The sequence below is a fragment of the Dendrobates tinctorius genome, unplaced genomic scaffold (genome assembly GCF_039654945.1).
Source record: "Dendrobates tinctorius isolate UK_male_01 unplaced genomic scaffold, ASM3965494v1 ptg000012l, whole genome shotgun sequence".
NCBI classification, from domain to species: Eukaryota; Metazoa; Chordata; class Amphibia; order Anura; family Dendrobatidae; genus Dendrobates; species Dendrobates tinctorius.
This window is the reverse complement of record NW_027361680.1, coordinates 9180128-9197470: the sequence shown is the minus strand read 5'-3', so window position 1 is coordinate 9197470 and position 17343 is coordinate 9180128. Positions and strand designations below refer to the sequence as shown.

Below are 17343 nucleotides of genomic sequence, written 5' to 3'. Positions count from 1 at the left end.
GGCCCCTTGATTAAAAAGTTTGAGGACTCCTAGCCTAGAAGAACAGCTCAAGGCCAAGGTCCCTAGAGACGAGATCCTATCCTCCTTTCCTATGATCCAGAGGGCAGCAGCGTTTCTTTCAGATGCATCAGCGGCGTCCGTAAAGCTTGCAGCCAGATCGGCGGCCCTTTCTAATGCTGCCCGCAGAGCCATATGGCTGAAGTGTTGGACAGGGGACATGCAGGCCAGGTCAAAGCTGTGCAAGGGGGACATCTATTTGGTTCAGTGCTGCATGAGCTGTTGGAGAAGGCAGGCGATAGCAAAAAACTGTTCACTTACTTGGGAAGACCCTCATACAGGTGGAACCCTAGTAGAACGTGGTTCAACCGAAGGTCGACTAGAGAGAGAACCAGATACGACAGCAACAGGAAGAAAGGTAGAGGATATATGTTCAAATCCTCCCGTGACCGCAGAAAACCACAATGATTGCCAGACCAGGTCAGAGGCAGACTTTTAGACTTCTATCCGGCCTGGATAAATTTTTCAAATAGCCCTTGGATTCTTAGCGTTATCAAGATGGGGCTAAAATTCAAACTCCAGAGGACACCGAATGACAAATTTCTTCTGACTCCCGTTCTTCCTTCACCTACAGAACTGGTGCTAGAATCTGAGGTCTGGGAACGTCAGCAGAAGGGGGTCCTTGTGAAAGTTCCGACGGTACAAAGAGATAAGGTATTCTACTCCCCCTCTTCCTGGTCAAGAAACCAGATGGCTCCTTCCGTACCATTGTCAATTTGAAGATCCTGAATAGGTTCTTACTAGTCCATTCTTTCAAGATGGAGTCTGTGAAATCGGTAATAAAACTGCTATTCAACAATTGTTTCATGGTAGTCTTCGATCTTAAAGACGCCTATTATGTCACAATACACACAGACCATCAAAAGTTCCTAAGAGTAGCAGTTTCACTGGGTAGAGTAGTTGAACACTTCCAGTTAAGGGCACTCCCCTTTTGGGTTGCTGTTTCCCCCCGGGTCTTCACTAAAATAATGGCAGAAGTCATGGCACACCTACATGAACAGAACATACTAGTGATTCCCTATCTGGATGACCTGTTAATTCTCGGACACTCAGAATCACACTGTACTGCCCAATTAGGGAAAGTAATATTGGCCTTGTAAAATTTGGGGTGCATTATTAATTTCAAAAAGTCATGATTGCAGCCGCTAGAAGGGCAAGAGTTCCTAGGCCTCATCTTAGATTCTAGAACACAGGAGTGTCGCCTACCGGAGTCGAAGGTGGACAGTATTTGGCGACAGGCGCTCAGGGTGATGAATAATCCGTCAGTCACACTAAGAGGGGCATTGTCACCGTTTGGCTCACTGACGTCATGTATTCCAGCGGTGCTTTGGGCCCAATACCACACCAGAACCCTGCAGTGGGATGTATCACACACTGCTCAACATTTAGAGAGCCATCTTGAAAGTAGGCTTTTCTTGTCCGCCGCTTCTATACAGTCCTTACGTTGGTGGTTACACTTGCCAAACCTACATAGAAGAGTTCCTTGGATAAATCATGTATGCCGAGTAATTACTATGGATGCTAGCCCCAAGGGTTGGGGGGCACACATGGGAGATATGTGGGTCCAGGGGATATGGACACAATCTGAACAAAATTTATCATCTAACCTAAAAGAACTGTTAGCTGTAGAACGAGCTTCAAGTAGTTTATCCCTGCAGGGCCGCCACGTCAGACTATTTTCAGACAATCAGGTAACTGTAGCTTACATTAACCATCAAGGAGGGGACTCGATCCAGATCATTAGTGGAACTGGCGGATCGTATCTTTTAGATAGCCGAGGTACATCTGTCGCTCACATCTCTTCATATAAAAGGGAAACAATATCATGGCCGATTACCTAAGCCGCAACAGACTCAGACCAGGAGAATGGGTTCTCCTTCAGTCAGATCGTAAAGATGTGGGGGCCCCCCAGATATAGACCTACTTGCCAACAAAGAACAGAAAGCTGCACCGGTTCTGTTCCTTGAATCCAAGAGAAAAATCCGTATGCAGTGGACGCTCTCCTTATCTCATGGGACTTCAATCTGGCTTACGCCTTTCCCCCCTTAAACCTGATCCCGATATTTCTGAGGAAGATAAGAGGACAGAGCTTGGGTCATCTTAATAGCACCATTCTGGCCCAGGAGACCATGGTTCCCCTGGCTGAGGAAAATGTCCATGTTGACCCTGGATTCTTCCGGAGCTCCCAAATCTCCTTTCCCAAGGTCCAATTTTCCATCCACAAGTGTTCAATCTACGTCTAGCGGCTTGGAATTTGAAAGGGCGCTGCTAGGGGAAAGGGGTTTTTCCCGGGGACTTGTTAATACCTTGCTGAAAAGCAGGAAGGCTTCTACAACAAATATTTATGTCAGAGTCAGGAAGAAATTTTTAGAAATCTCAGGGACGGAAGTTAGCCAGTCTGTATTAGCCAGATACTGGAATTCCGGCAGAAAGGATTAGAAATGGGTTTAGCCACGAGCACTCTTAGAGTCCAAGTATCAGCTCTGGGAGCGCTGTACAATTGTAACTTAGCAGGAAATTACTGGGTAGCTAGGTTCAGACCCAATATAAAACAGAAATTGATTCCGTGAGATCTTAACCTGGTGCTTACAGCATTAACAAGAGGTCCTTTTGAGCCTATGGACTGCCTCAATAAGAGGTCTATCCTTTAAGACTGATCTTTTAGTTGCGCTCACGTCCGCAAGGAGGGTTAGTGACCTGCTCTCTCAAGACAACCCCATACACTCAGTTTAGCGAGGATAGAGTTATATTGAAACCAGATCCCCTGTATCTGCCAAAAGTAGCTTCAAAATTTCACAGACTACAAGAAATAGTCCTCCCCTCTTTCTGCCCCAATCCCTCTAAATCAGGAGCAAAAACTCCATTTCAGTAACAGACCCTTGGAAAAAAAGACAACTCCTTTTTCGTACCCCTTCAGGAGGTCAGGAAAGGACTTAAGAGTGTCCAAAACACCTTAGCTAGATGGATTAGGGAGGCGATTTCTTTGGCTTATACAACAGGTGGTGTGGAAGTCCCAGAAGGCGTAAGAGCTCACTCTACCCGAGCCGTGGCGACATCCTGGGCAGAGAGGTCGGAGGTGTCGATTGAGGACATATGCAAGTCCTCTCTGTCCACTTTCTTTAAGCATTATAGACTGGATCTAGGTGGCTCCTCTGATCTCACGTTTGGGAGAAGGGTGCTTGAGGCCGTGTTTCCCCCCTAGACTCTCTACATCTCTAATTCTCTTGTGGTGCTGTCATGGAGAATGAATAAATGCATAGCTACTTACCGGTAGCGGTGTTTTTCGGGAGCCTTATATTCCCTCCCTTTTCACGTGTGGGTTGGCACCTTGTTTCCGGGCGTTATGTTTAGTCATGTGTGCAGAGTATTTTTAGAGTTAAATTGTTGTATGTTTTGCTACTAACCGTGGAGGTCCTCTCATGCTCTGTTAACCAACTCATGCGGGAGAGAGGTGCCGCCGTTTTACGTCTAAGTTTCCTGTCCCCGAAGGGCGGATCCCCTCTCTCGTGGTGCGGTCATGGGCTCCTGAAAAACACCGCTACTGGTACGTAGCTATGCATTTCATCTATTGTTACACCTTATCCTATCAATTCCAGATTAGAATCTATACCCCAAGCGAATCACCTATTCGGATACAGGGTAGATACAGACATTTCCCATGTTGGAGAGCAAATACACATATTGATGTATTGACTTGAACGTTGAGTCGCATCAGAGCCTAATCTTCTTGTGTAGTGGTATATGATACTATTCATTGAAACTTTATCCTGAACACATTTCGGTTCAGGGTTTTCGTTTTTCTGGGTATATGGCTTCTGTATTTTACATATTTTTATTATATTTGCATCAATAACAATTTAAACTCTTGAAGCTGTGGTAGGACCTTTTCTTTTGTAAGTTAACATCGGCTGAGGTTCTCCTACATCCACTATTAGGAGGCGCCACCATATTTGTAATCAGAGTTACATGATTAGGGGCTCACTCAGAAGTTTCGCCCCCCTTGAACCAAACCCCTAGCTACACCTGATTAGAATAGTTAGGTCATCATCGCACAAATCCTTCTACTAGTGGCTTTAACTCCCTTTAAGCACATGCATGTGCAGCCTGAACTAAGGCTATTCCATTGTGTGGAGCTTACTCCTACCTCTACATTATACTTCTTGCGGGCCTTAGAAACATTTATTGCAAGGTGAGCCACCATTACAAAACTGGCTGCACCAGTCAGGAGCACGTAGCCATGTTCTTTGGAAAGGACGACCATTCTGAGTCTGAAAGACACAAAAGGGGAATAACAAGTGTTAAAGATTTTAACAAAGGCTTCTTTCCTTCAGAGAGGAACCATCATGCTTACCTAATATACACTCACTGGCCACTTTATTAGGTACACCTGTCCAACTGTGTGTTAAGACTTCATTTCTAATCAGCCAATCACATGGCGGCAACTCAGTGCATTTAGGCATGTAGACATGGTCAAGACAATCTCCTGCAGTTCAAACCGAGCATCAGTATGGGGAAGAAAGGTGATTTGAGTGCCTTTGAACGTGGCATGATTGTTGGTGCCAGAAGGGCTGGTCTGAGAATTTCAGAAACTGCTGATCTACTGGGATTTTCACGCACAACCATCTCTAGGGTTTACAGAGAATGGTCCGAAAAAGAAAAAAAATCCAGTGAGCGGCAGTTCTGTGGCCGGAAATGCCATGTTGATGCCAGAGGTCAGAGGAGAATGGGCAGACTGGTTCGAGCTGATAGAAAGGCAACAGTGACTCAAATTGCCACCCGTTACAACCAAGGTAGGCAGAAGAGCATCTCTGAACGCACAGTGCGTCGAACTTTGAGGCAGATGGGCTACAGCAGCAGAAGACCACACTGGGTACCACTCCTCTCAGCTAAGAACAGGAAACTGAGGCTACAATTTGCACAAGCTCATCGAAATTGGACAGTAGAAGATTGGAAAAACGTTGCCTGGTCTGATGAGTCTCGATTTCTGCTGCGACATTCGGATGGTCGGGTCAGAATTTGGCGTAAACAACATGAAAGCATGGATCCATCCTGCCTTGTATCAACGGTTCAGGCTGGTGGTGGTGGTGTCATGGTGTGGGGAATTTTTTCTGGGCACTCTTTGGGCCCCTTGGTACCAATTGAGCATCGTTGCAACGCCACAGCCTACCTGAGTATTGTTGCTGACCATGTCCATCCCTTTATGACCACAATGTACCCAACATCTGATGGCTACTTTCAGCAGGATAATGCGCCATGTCATAAAGCTCGAATCATCTCAGATTGGTTTCTTGAACATGACAATGAGTTTACTGTACTTAAATGGCCTCCTCAGTCACCAGATCTCAATCCAATAGAGCATCTTTGGGATGTGGTGGAACGGGAGATTCGCATCAGGGATGTGCAGCCGACAAATCTGCGCCAACTGTGTGATGCCATCATGTCAATATGGTCCAAAATCTCTGAGGAATGCTTCCAGCACCTTGTTGAATCTCTGCCACGAAGAATTGAGGCAGTTCTGAAGGCAAAAGGGGGTCCAACCCCTTACTAGCATGGCGTACCTAATAAAGTGGCCAGTGAGTGTATAGTCACGGGTGCAATGATCTAGCAACCCGAAAATATCAGAATAGAGCTGAAAAAGAAGATTTCTGGTTTGTTAAATTACATGATCCTTTCTGAAAATGCTTATGGCCGAAAGGGAATTAGTTTTTCAGACAGGTGACTATATAGACAAGTATTGCAGAGCATGAAAAACTCTCGGCACGTCTCCCCTCAGAAGTGTCATCAATCACCATTACACTTCGCTCTTATTTTCAATTTGCCTTGAAAGCAAAGCTTAGAGGAAAACACTGACCTATGTACATCTGAGCAGTAAAAAAAGCACAGACTAGCTGCACAGTGATGATAGGAGGCTTCTCTGTGGAGAGATGCTAGGGAGCAGCGAGGATTAGGGGCAAGGCACACTGGGTGATTAGCACGTATATTCTGGGGCATGGCTGGCTGAGCTTACAATGATTGTGCACTCATTTTCCATATTCATGGTTCAGATGCACCAGTCACATTTTTATTATAAACAGTCCATTCAAAAAAGAAAAGCCAATCTTACAGAACTGTAGAGGCAGTAATTACTTTATGCGATATCAATAACAGAAGGTGACTATAACTATTAGCAGACGTTCCGACCCTCCCGGGTCTTACCCATTGCATCGCTAAAAAACAAAATTAACATGTGAGCACAGAGAAATGAAAGATCCATTATCACTCAAACACTGAGATTAACCCCTTAACCCCCAAGGGTGGTTTGCACGTTCATGACCGGGCCAATTTTTACAATTCTGACCACTGTCCCTTTATGAGGTAATAACTCTGGAACGCTTCCATGGATCCTGGTGATTCTGACATTGTTTTCTCGTGACATATTGTACTTCATGCTAGTGGTAAAATTTCATTGATATAACTTGCGTTTGTGAAAAAAAACAAATTTGGTGAAAATTTCGCAATTTTCCAACTTTGAATTTTTATGCCCTTAAATCACAGAGATATGGCACACAAAAAAGTTAACAAGTAGCATTACACATGTTTACTTTACATCAGCACAGTTTTGGAACCAAAAGTTTTTTTTGTTAGGAAGTTAGGGGTTAAAAGTTGACCAGCGATTTCTCATTTCTGCAACACCATTTTATTTTTACGGACCACATCACATTTGAAGTCACTTTGAGGGGTCTATATGATAGAAAATACCCAAAAGTGACACCATTCTAAAAACTGCACCTCTCAAGGTGCTCAAAACCACATTCAAGAAGTTTAACCCTTCAGGTGCTTCACAGAAATTTTTTGAATGTTTAAAAAAAAAAAAAATGAACATAACTTTTTTTTTTCACCAAAAAAGTACTTCAGGTCCAATTTTTTTTATTTTACCAATTGTAACAGGAGAAATTGGACTGCAAGAGTTATTGTCCAATTTGTCATGAGTACGCCGATACCTGATATGTGGGGGGGGGAAACCACTGTTTCGGCGCATGGCAGAGCTCAGAAGGGAAGAAGCGCTGTCTTACTTTTTCAGTGCAAAATTGGCTGGAATTCAGATCGGACGCCATGTCACGTTTGGAGAGCCCCTGATGTGCCTGAACAGTCGAAACCCCCCCCCTCCAAGTGACCCCATTTTGGAAACTAGACCCCCCCCAAGGAACTTCTCTAGATATGTGGTGAGAACTTTGAACCCACCAGGGCTTCACAGAAGTTTATAACGTACAGCCGTACAATTAAAAAAAATATTTCTTCCACAAAAATGATCTTTTCACCCCCAATTTTTATTTTCCCAAGGGTAACAGGACCCTAAAAGTTATTGTGCAATTTGTCCTGAGTACGCTGATACCCCATAAGTGGGGGTAAACGACTATTTGGGCGCATGGCAGAGCTCGGAAGGGAAGCAGCGCCATTTGACTTTGTCTGGTATTGAAATCGGATGCCATGTCGCGTTTGGAGAGCCCCTGATGTGCCAAGACAGTGGAAACCCCCAAAAAATGACTCCGTTTTGCAAACTAGACCCCCCCCAAGGAAATTATCTAGATGTGTGGTGAGCACTTTGAACCCCCAAGGGCTTCACAGAAGTTAATAACGCCCAGGCGTGAAAATAAAAAACATCATATTTTCCACAAACATGATCTTTTCGTCCCCAATTTTTATTTTCCCAAGGGTAACAGGAGAAATTGGACCCCAAAAGTTGTCCAATTTGTTCCGAGCACGCTGATACCCCATATGTGGGAGAAAACTACTGTATGGGCAATCGTCGGGGCTCGGAAGGGAAGTAGTGACGTTTTGGAATGCACACTTTGATGGAACGGTCTGCGGGTGTCATGTCGCGTTTGGAGAGCCTCTGATGTGCCTAAACTGTTGAAACTCCCCACAAATGACCCCATTTTGGAAACTAGACCTCCCACGGAACTTATCTAGATGTGTCGTGAGCATTTTGAACCCCCAAGTGCTTCACAGAAGTTTATAACGCCTGGGCGTGAAAAGAAAAAAAATTATTTTTTTTCCACAAACATGGTCTTTTAGTCACCAATTTTTTTTTTCCTAAGGGTAACAGGAGAAATTGGACCCGAAAAGTTGTTGTCCAATTTGTCCTGAGTAGGCAGATACCCCATATGTGGGGGTAAAACACTGTTTGGGCGCATGGCAGAGCTTGGAAGGGAAGGAGTACCATTTGACTTTTTCATCGCAGAATTGGCTGGAATTGAGATCAGACGCCATATTGGAGAGCACCTGAAGTGCCCAAACAGTGGAAACCCCCCAATTCTAACTCCAACCCTAACCAGAAAATGAAAATAAATATATTTTTTTATTTTATTATTTTTCCCCAAGGGGGTGATAAAGGGGGGTCTGATTTACTATTTATGGCGGGTTTTTATGTTTGGCAGCTGTCACACGCTAAAAGATGCTTTTTATTTTAAAAATAGTTTTTGCATCACATTTTGAGAGCTATAATTTTTCCATATTTTGACCCACCGAGTCATGTGAGGTCTTATTTTTTGCGGGACGAGTTGACTTTTTATTGGTACCATTTTCGGGCACGTGACATTTATTGATCGCTTTTTATTCCGATTTTTGGGACGCAGAATGAACAAAAATAGAATTAGTCTTACCGGTAATTCGGTTTCTAGGAACCTTCCACGACAGCAGTATCGGAGGATGTCTCCCCTCCCTAATGGGGGACAGGAAATGCACAAGAGGTTAATTAACCCTCCCCTTCCTACTACCTCCAATGTTGTTTCTGTACACGCTAGTATAAAAAACTGGAGTCTGAACTGAGAAAGTTAATGTGTATGCACAATGTAAGTGCATATTAACACATGACCATTAACCAGAGAAAGCAAAAAGCAAAAAACACGTCCTAAAATAAACTGCAAATCATGCATAATGGTATTATTGTTAATAAAGGGTATTTAGTAAACATAATTTTGATCAAAATAACGTACAAGCCATCCCACCACGTCAAGGCAACCCCAATGGGACAGTCCTACTCTACTATTTAAAACCTTTTCACTTGCCTAGTGACGTGAATGTGAACAAGGGTCGAGGGACTGAACCACTAGTAAAAGCATATGCCAGGCAGGATGGTTTTCCCAGTTCAGAAAGAGGGCGGTCACACCCATATATGCACAATGAAAGTAATAAATATAGCATAGTATAGTTACCACCAAAGGGCAGGAATCATCCGGTAGAGTATCAGGTAGGGAGGGAAATTAGTACTGTCGTGGAAGGTTCCTAGAAACCGAATTACCGGTAAGACTAATTCTATTTTCTCTAGTCACCTTCCACGACAGCAGTATCGGAGAAATACCAACAACTCATTTCTTAGGGAGGGACAGCCTGCAGAACACGTCTGCCAAACGTTAGATCCCTATTGAAATTTAGTCTATAGTGTCTGGTGAATGTATGGACAGATGACGGCTCTGCATATCTGCTCCGGAGATGCGTCTCCTCTTTCTGCCCACGATGTTGCTATCGAACGAGTAGAGTGGGCTCTTAATGATGTAGGAGGAGGGACGTTCTGTGACGAGTAGGCGAGGCTGATCGCTTGCTTGATCCAATTCGCGACTGTTTTTTTGCCGCCTTTTTGCCTCTATTTCAGCCTGAAATCTGAATGAATAAGTTCTGATCAATCCTTCAACTTTCCGTCTGCTGGAGGTAGAAGAGTACTATTCTGCGGACATCGAGGGTATGGAACTCTTCTTTTGTTCTGGAGGGGTTTGGACAGCAGGAAGGCAATACAATGTCCTGGAACCTATGAAAGTTCGATACTACCTTAGGCATAAATGAGGGATCTAATCTCAGAATGATGCTATCCTCCATGATGGTTAGATATGGCTCCTGTATTGAAAGGGCCTGTAATTCTCCTATGCGTCTTGCAGTAGTAATTGCTACCAGGAACGCGGCTTTTAGTGTTAAGTTTTCCAAAGTTGTGTTAGACAGTGGTTCAAATGGTTCAGCAGTCAGGCCCCTGAGAACCAGGTTCAAGTCCCAGGGGGGACTCTGGCTATGGAGTCTGGGACGGATCCTCAACGCTGAGGTCATGAACCGTTTAATCCATCGATGGCTTGCCAGGTCCTGGTCGTAGAATGAACTAAGGGCTGACACCTGTACCTTTAAAAGTACTGGGTGTGAGAAGCAGATCCAGACCGTCCTGGAGAAACTCTAAGGGTATGTGCACACGCTGCGGTTTTTGCTGCGGTTCCGCAGCGGTATTAGTCCTGCGTAACCGCAGCAGTTCTGCAGACAGTACATTGCCATGTTACTCTGTGGGTTTGCAAAGCCGCTGTGCACACGCTGCGGAAAAAAAACATGCGGAAAGCACCTTTTTTCCCGCAGCATGTCAATTATTTCTGCGGTTCTGCAGCGGTTTTGCACCCATAGACTTGCATTGAGTCACTGTATTCCGCAGCAAAAACCGCAGATGTAAAGAGATCTGCGGTTTTTGCTGCGGTTTGGGGTGTAAAAACCGCAGGATACGGAAGTGAGGGCGCGGAAGAGGAAGTGTGTGGGAGGAAGGAAGAAGACGTCGCCATGGCCTACCGTCGCATGGACATTGATGTGGGGCGTCTGATAGATCTGGTATGTATGTTTGTGTGTGCGTGTCAGTCTGTGTGTGTCCGGAGAGTGTCCATGCGGCGGTAGGCCCCATATTGTGCTCGATCGCCGCATGGGACTGCTGCTCCCATCCGCCTATAGGATGGGAGAGTAGTCCCTGGGGCGACCGAGCACAAAGTGTTAAAACATGTAACAAAAAACAAACATGACATACAACATAGAATACATGTATACATGACATGCAACATACAACATAGAATACATACTCACCACATACAGCACATTTTGTTCCCCGAAGCCCTTGAAATCACCTAGGGAAAAAAATAAAAAACCGCAAAATACTCTGTCCGCAGAAATCCAAAAATAGAGTGTCCCGCGGCGATCTCAGCAGTCCTCGGGCGATACACTAGCAGGAGCGGTGCTCCTGCAGTGTATCGCCGAGTTTTCCGGTGTTTGGCCGCTCCGGGACCTCGCTTTATGGCTCTTCTGCTGCGTTTGACCTTTCCCACGCAGCAGTGCCGTAAAGGAGGTTACGCGAGTCACTGAACTCAGGTAAACTCTTGGCACATGCGCAGTAACACACTGCAGGAGCAGAGCTCCTGTCAGTGTGTTTCTGCAGGCATGGAGAATGGTCACATCACCTGATGTGACTGTTCTCCATGTCAGATAGTCATGGGACACTCGTTGAATGGAGTGCGACGGAACGGTAGGTATAGAATTGGTTTGTTGTTTTTTTTTGGTGATCGAGGGCGTCGCATAGGATTGAGGGTACAATAAAAAATTAGTCAAAAACAATGTTTTTTTATTTCAATAAAAATGTTTTTGTTTGTGTCTTTTTAAAAAAAAATTGTTTCTATGGGCTTAATAATGGATCGGCGTCTTATTGACGCCTCTCCATTATTAACTGGGGTTAATGTCACCTGTCAATCAAAGGTGGCATTAACCCCTTTATTACCCCATATCCCGCCGCCGCGGAGCGGGAGTGGGAAGAGAGGGGCTAAGTGCCGGAATTGGCGCATCTAATAGATGCGCCATTTCTGGGGCGGCTGCGGGCTCATTTGTAGCCGGGGGGGGGGGGGGCAATATCCATGACCCCTTCCTAGGCTATGAATATGAGCCCGCAGCTGTCTGCATAGCCTTTCTGGCCCTAAAATATGGGGGACCCCCACGTCATTTTTTTGGGGGTCTCCCTTTTTTTTTTTTTTAGAGCCAGAGACTACGCAGACAGCTGCGGGCTCATATTCGTAGCCTGGGAAAGGGGACATGGATATTAACCCCTTCCCAGGTTGGAAATATCAGCTCGCACTTGTCTGCTTAGCCTTTCTGGCCCTAAAATATGGGGGACCCCCAGGTCATTACTTTGATTTTTGAGGCCCTGGTTTTTACAGCCAGTTAAGCTACGGGAAAAGGGGACCTGGATATTATCCCCTTTCCCAGGTGGTACATATCATGCTACGCAGCTGTCTGCGTAGCTTATCTGGCTGTTAAAACCAGGGCCTCAAAAATCAAAATAATGACCTGGGGGTCACCCATATTTTAGGGCCACAAAGTCTATGCAGAACGCTGCGGCCTGATTAGGACAACCTGGGAAAGGGGACATGTATATTAACCCAATTTCCCAGGTTGTCCTAATCAGGCTGCAGCGGGCTGCATAGGCTTTGTGGGCCAAAAATATTGGGGGGAACCATCGTCAAACTACTTTATTTTTGGCCAACACTAACTTTATAAGCTCAATGTGTGTGTGTGTGTGTGTGTGTGTGTGTGTGTGTGTGTGTATGTGTGTATGTATGTATGTGTGTGTGTGTGTGTGTGTAAGACTGGGATTGCCATCTGCACCGTCGCCGCTACAGCTGTATTCTGATTAGGCTTTTAATATAAGAAGATTTTGCGTGTTTGATATAGTAAGTAATAAAAATTATATAAATTGTAGGTCCGTGACTATCCCACAATATGGGACCAGGCCGAGGAGAGTTTCAAAGATCGCTACTTCAAAGAGATCTGCTGGAACAAGATCTTAGTGGAACTGTACCCGGAATGGCATTCCTTCCCAAGTGTCAAGCAGGGGGAAATCGGTAATGATATTCTACACATTTGATTCCATTTGTTAAGAAAGGGATAGTGAATTAATTTCTGTTTTCTTTTTCTCTTTTTGCAGCGAAAGATGCGAAGCAGAGGTGGCGGTCCGTTCGGGATCGATTTAATAAATATATCGCAACCTTGGATAAAAGTGGATCTTCACCGCCAAGGAGGCACAGTTTCCCTTTCTATGAGGAGCTGCAGTTCCTTTTCACTAGCCGGACATTGAGGAGGTAAAAATTTTTTTTTTTTTTTTTTAGGCGTATAAACTGTTGGTCATAATCAGCTTTGAAAAATGTTTATTTGGTTTTCTTTCAACAGGACTGACGGGAACATGTGTCCGGCTGACGAAGAGTCTGAAGATGGGGCAGGTCCCTCTGGAGCTGTCGACATATCTTCGCCATCAGTAGCAACTGCTTCTGCTGGGACAAATTCTTCAGCTGCTGATGGCCCATCTGCAGCTGCTGGCCCATCTGTCTCCGCAGAAGCAGTTGCTACTGGAAGGACTGCCTATCCGGTGAGAGGTGAGAGAACCAATAAAAAAAAAAAAAAATAGAAGATAAGACTGTCAAAGCTGCAACCGAAACCGTGGAGTTGCTTTGGGCCCACCCAAGCACCCCTCAAACTTTGGGCCCACCCAAAGTAATGGACCAGCGACACCAGCCCCATTACATTCCGATCAGTCACCATATTCATATGGATACAGCCCAGACTATCATTACTTGTGATATGTTTTTTTAGACACCCTGTTGGTCTGTTACAGTTTCTACCTCGTTACTTCAAAAAAATAGACTTATTTTGAAGACTCGCTGAGCACTTTGGCAGGAGCGCTGATAATATCCTAGGTTATGACAATGTAAAAGAGGTCTCACATCTCTCATAAATGCCCTGTATGGATGAAAATAAAATTCTATCGAATGATTGCACTCAAAAAATGTATTATATGCAGATATATAAAATATTTGTCCCCCAATTTATGTATCCATTTCCATTATTAATACATTACTATGCTTTTCAGGCTATTTTGTTAATAAGTGTTTTGGATATGTTCTACTTTCTTGTCAGGGCATTGACTTTGCGGTGTCCGCCTGTTGTGACTCATTCGTGAACGCCTAAAGTGTTTCCCTCCTTTCAGAGCCTCAGCCTGACCATCTAGCCAGGGCCCCATACGTGCTCTGTGCTTCGTTGAACCCACGCTGTGTCCGCACTGTGCATTGTGTGTCCTCTTGTCACGCATAGGCCCTCTCCTGTACTCTGGTGTGCCGTCTAACATGCGCAGGCCCTTGCCATAGCCAGAACACTGGCGTATCCCTTATCACGCTCCTTTACTTGGACCATGGTGTAACCCCAACCACACACACACCCTGGCTTGAAACTTGCCTTGTATTGTAATATGCACCCTGTGTTGAAATATGTTGTGCCTCCTTGCCTCAACCCTGGATTCCCTTACGGATGCCCGGAGCCTGCTGTTCGCTTCCTGAGCTCCAGAGCCTGATGATTGCGGCCTGATGTCCGGAGCTGTTGCCCTCAAACTGATGTCCAGATACTGAAGACAGTTGCCAGATGTCCGTAACCTAATCCCATATAGCCCTTGTTGAAACACTGGTGTGCCACCTGCAACGTACCATGCCTTGTACCTAGTTGTGCCCCTGCACTGTGTAAAGTTCAAAATTGGAACCAACCCAGTCCATTAAAAACATAACACACCTGAAATTCAAATGTAAAAATATTTTATTAAAACAAACTACAAAGTGAGATTCAATTAAAAAACCAAAGTCAACAAAATGAAGGGTACTTCTTTGTTGTTGCTCCATCTTCTTCCATCCTTCACTGCTGTTCAGGCTGCTCAACACCGGCACAGGAGTATTGCCAGTGCACGGCACCTTCAGGACTCAGAAAATAGTCAGCAAAAGTTTCTCTCACACGCACACCCAAGTTGAATGGCCTTCCCGCATTGAGCACTGGATTAAATTGTGGCTGCTGGTACTCCACATCTACGTTAGTACTGTACTCCCGAGTGTAGTTGTGGAGTACACAGCAGGCCTTAATCACAGTGTCAATGGTGTCAGGATCCAACTGGATGGCAGTGTGAAAGATCCTCCACTAACTACTCATGATCCCGAAGGTGCATTCCACATATCTGCGTGCACGACTCAGCCGATAATTAAAAATCCTCCGCCGGTCATCCAGTCTCCTCCGTGGGTATGGGCGCAGCAGGGTTGTCGTTAAGGGAAACGCCTCATCCGATACCATCACAAAGGGCACTGGATGTGTGGAACCCGGCAAAGGTCTTGGGGCTGGGAGCGTTCCGCCATCTCGAAGAATTTGCTGACCAATCTGTGATGTTCGCAACACCCGAGAATCCCCAGTACTGCCGTAGGCGCCAACGTCAATGGCAACAAATTTGTAATGTGCATCAGCCACCGCCATCAGGACCACCGAAAAATACTTCTAATTAAAGAAGCGTGATCCTGATCGTGGTGGCTTCTGCACTCTTACATGTTTACCATCAACTGCACCTATGCAGTTTGGGAAATTGGCCACAGACTGAAAGCCTGCTGCCACCTGCAGCCAAGTCTCCTCGGTTGGGGAAGGCATCACCATGGGCTGCAACTTCTGCCAGATCAGGTTACATGTGCACCTCACAATTTGAGAGATGGTGGATTTACCAACTCTAAATTGGAGGTGTAGGGATGTGTAGCTCTCTCCTGTGGCTAAAAATCTGTAAAGAAAAAAAATAAATTAGAAATTTCACACAAAAATGTAATGGAACCTGGCAGCATTTATGGGCGCAATAAGATCTGGCCAAAATGCAGACAGGTTATGTTATTTCACAAAAACACCAGGATATGTCCAGTACAGCAAAACACTGTACCAAAGATATCTATGTCAGTGTGTCTGGGTGTGTATGGCACGTATGTGGCAGCCATGTACTGCACCATTCAAAGACGAATGGCTTGCTGGGAAAAAGAGCTCAAGAAAAGTTTGTACATGGTGGCAGGTGGTGAAAACAAAGCCCATTCTTCCCTGATGGCGGTTAAATCCTGCAGACCAGGGGAGAATGAAGCCACCATGTTCAGCACCTGCCACCAGGTAACTGCGCTTCCTGTAGTGCGTCTTCACTAGTGTCAGCAGTTCATGTGAAAACACGGACGTGTGAAAGAGGTCTACTGAATGACATACAAAACCCAAAAAATTTACTTACCGCAAGGTGATGAGCAGCCTTTCTTCAGCAGTGATGGCCTTCCTCATAACCGTATGTGAGAACGTAAGCTGGGGTCCGACTATGTCAAGTAGTCGGTCAAATGCCGGGATGCTTAGTCTGCAGAAGGCTATGAATTTTTCCGGAAATTGAACAGAAAAAACATAAAAAAAAAAAAAAAAAAAGGATTAGTGTTTTACAGACACATTATAATGTGGATGTAGAAATTTGGATACTTACCTCCTCAAATCATTGTACAGTACATAAAAATGTCCCTTTTCTGTCCGCTCCACTACGATTGGGTGAACCCACATTTTTCTTGATCGTTTTCTTCTCTGCTGCTGCACCGAAAAAAAAAAATCAAGTGTTTAGTACACAAAACAGTGATAAACCAAAGGCTGTGTTCACATTTCATTAAAGGTGTGCATTTAACGCATCCATTACATAGCGCCATTACTGCTATGTAACAGATGCGTTTACGCACCAATATACTGCCATAGACAAGCGCATTGCTAACGCTTGACATAATTTGGCTAGGTTTACATTGCATTATGGCAGTCCTTTCAACGCATGCGTCAAACTGACTGCGCTAACACAACTTCTTTATGAATGCATTATGCGATCACGCTAGCAGTGACGGCACATTGAACGCTACAGCCCACATCCAAGGATCCGTGACAGAATGACAGCACATCGCCAATTATGACATGCGTTAGCAATGCGCATGTCTACAGCAGTCTATGTGTGCGTTAACGTATATGTCACAATGTAACTGACGCGTAAAACGCACGACACAATGTGAACCCAACAATTGCAATATTCTGTCATTCTGGGCCGAACCATGGTCTGCAGCATCTGAGGGTCCATATGTCATTGCTGTAGCACATGCTGCATCTGCACTAGTGGAATCACACGCACATAAAAACTTTTGCTTACTTGCTGTGTGTGGCGGTTGAAGATATTGAGCAAGGACTCAAGAATCCGAATTCTATCAGCCCTGCGGAGCCGTATCAGGGCACTGTGCTGTAATGTGCGCTGTGCGCTCTGCTTTTCAGTGCGCTGGGCACGCTGCTCCTAATTTTCCCATTGACTCATTTTGTTCGTCAAGATGGAGATTGGAAGAAGAAGGGGCTGGACAAGGAAGTGACTTTTTTTCTCCAGTGTTTGTATAAACTTTATGGGTATTCATTACCTCAAAAAACGCAGACAAAACTGCAGGTAAAAACCGCAGCAAAACCGCAGAAGGGAGAGACCTGCGGTTTATGCCAACAGCTGCGGTTTTGGGTCAGAAAAAAACCGCAGATAAATCTGCACTGTGTGCACATAGCCTTAGATCTGTGCAATCTTAGGATGGAAGGGATCTGGAGAATTTGGGGAGCACCAAGATGAGAACTTCTTCCAGACTTTCCCGTAAATGGCGT

General features: G+C 45.0%; 1 protein-coding gene across 1 annotated transcript in view; it reads right to left on the bottom strand.

The window, feature by feature from the left end:
- MGST3 (microsomal glutathione S-transferase 3) overlaps nucleotides 1-17343 on the bottom strand; it is a 102970-nt gene that overhangs the window by 59607 nt on the left and 26020 nt on the right. The window contains exon 2 of the mRNA XM_073557974.1: nucleotides 4202-4325. Within this exon, the coding sequence (XP_073414075.1) occupies nucleotides 4202-4318 (117 nt within the window). The 5' untranslated portion in view covers nucleotides 4319-4325. The remainder of the gene's footprint in view (nucleotides 1-4201; nucleotides 4326-17343) is intronic.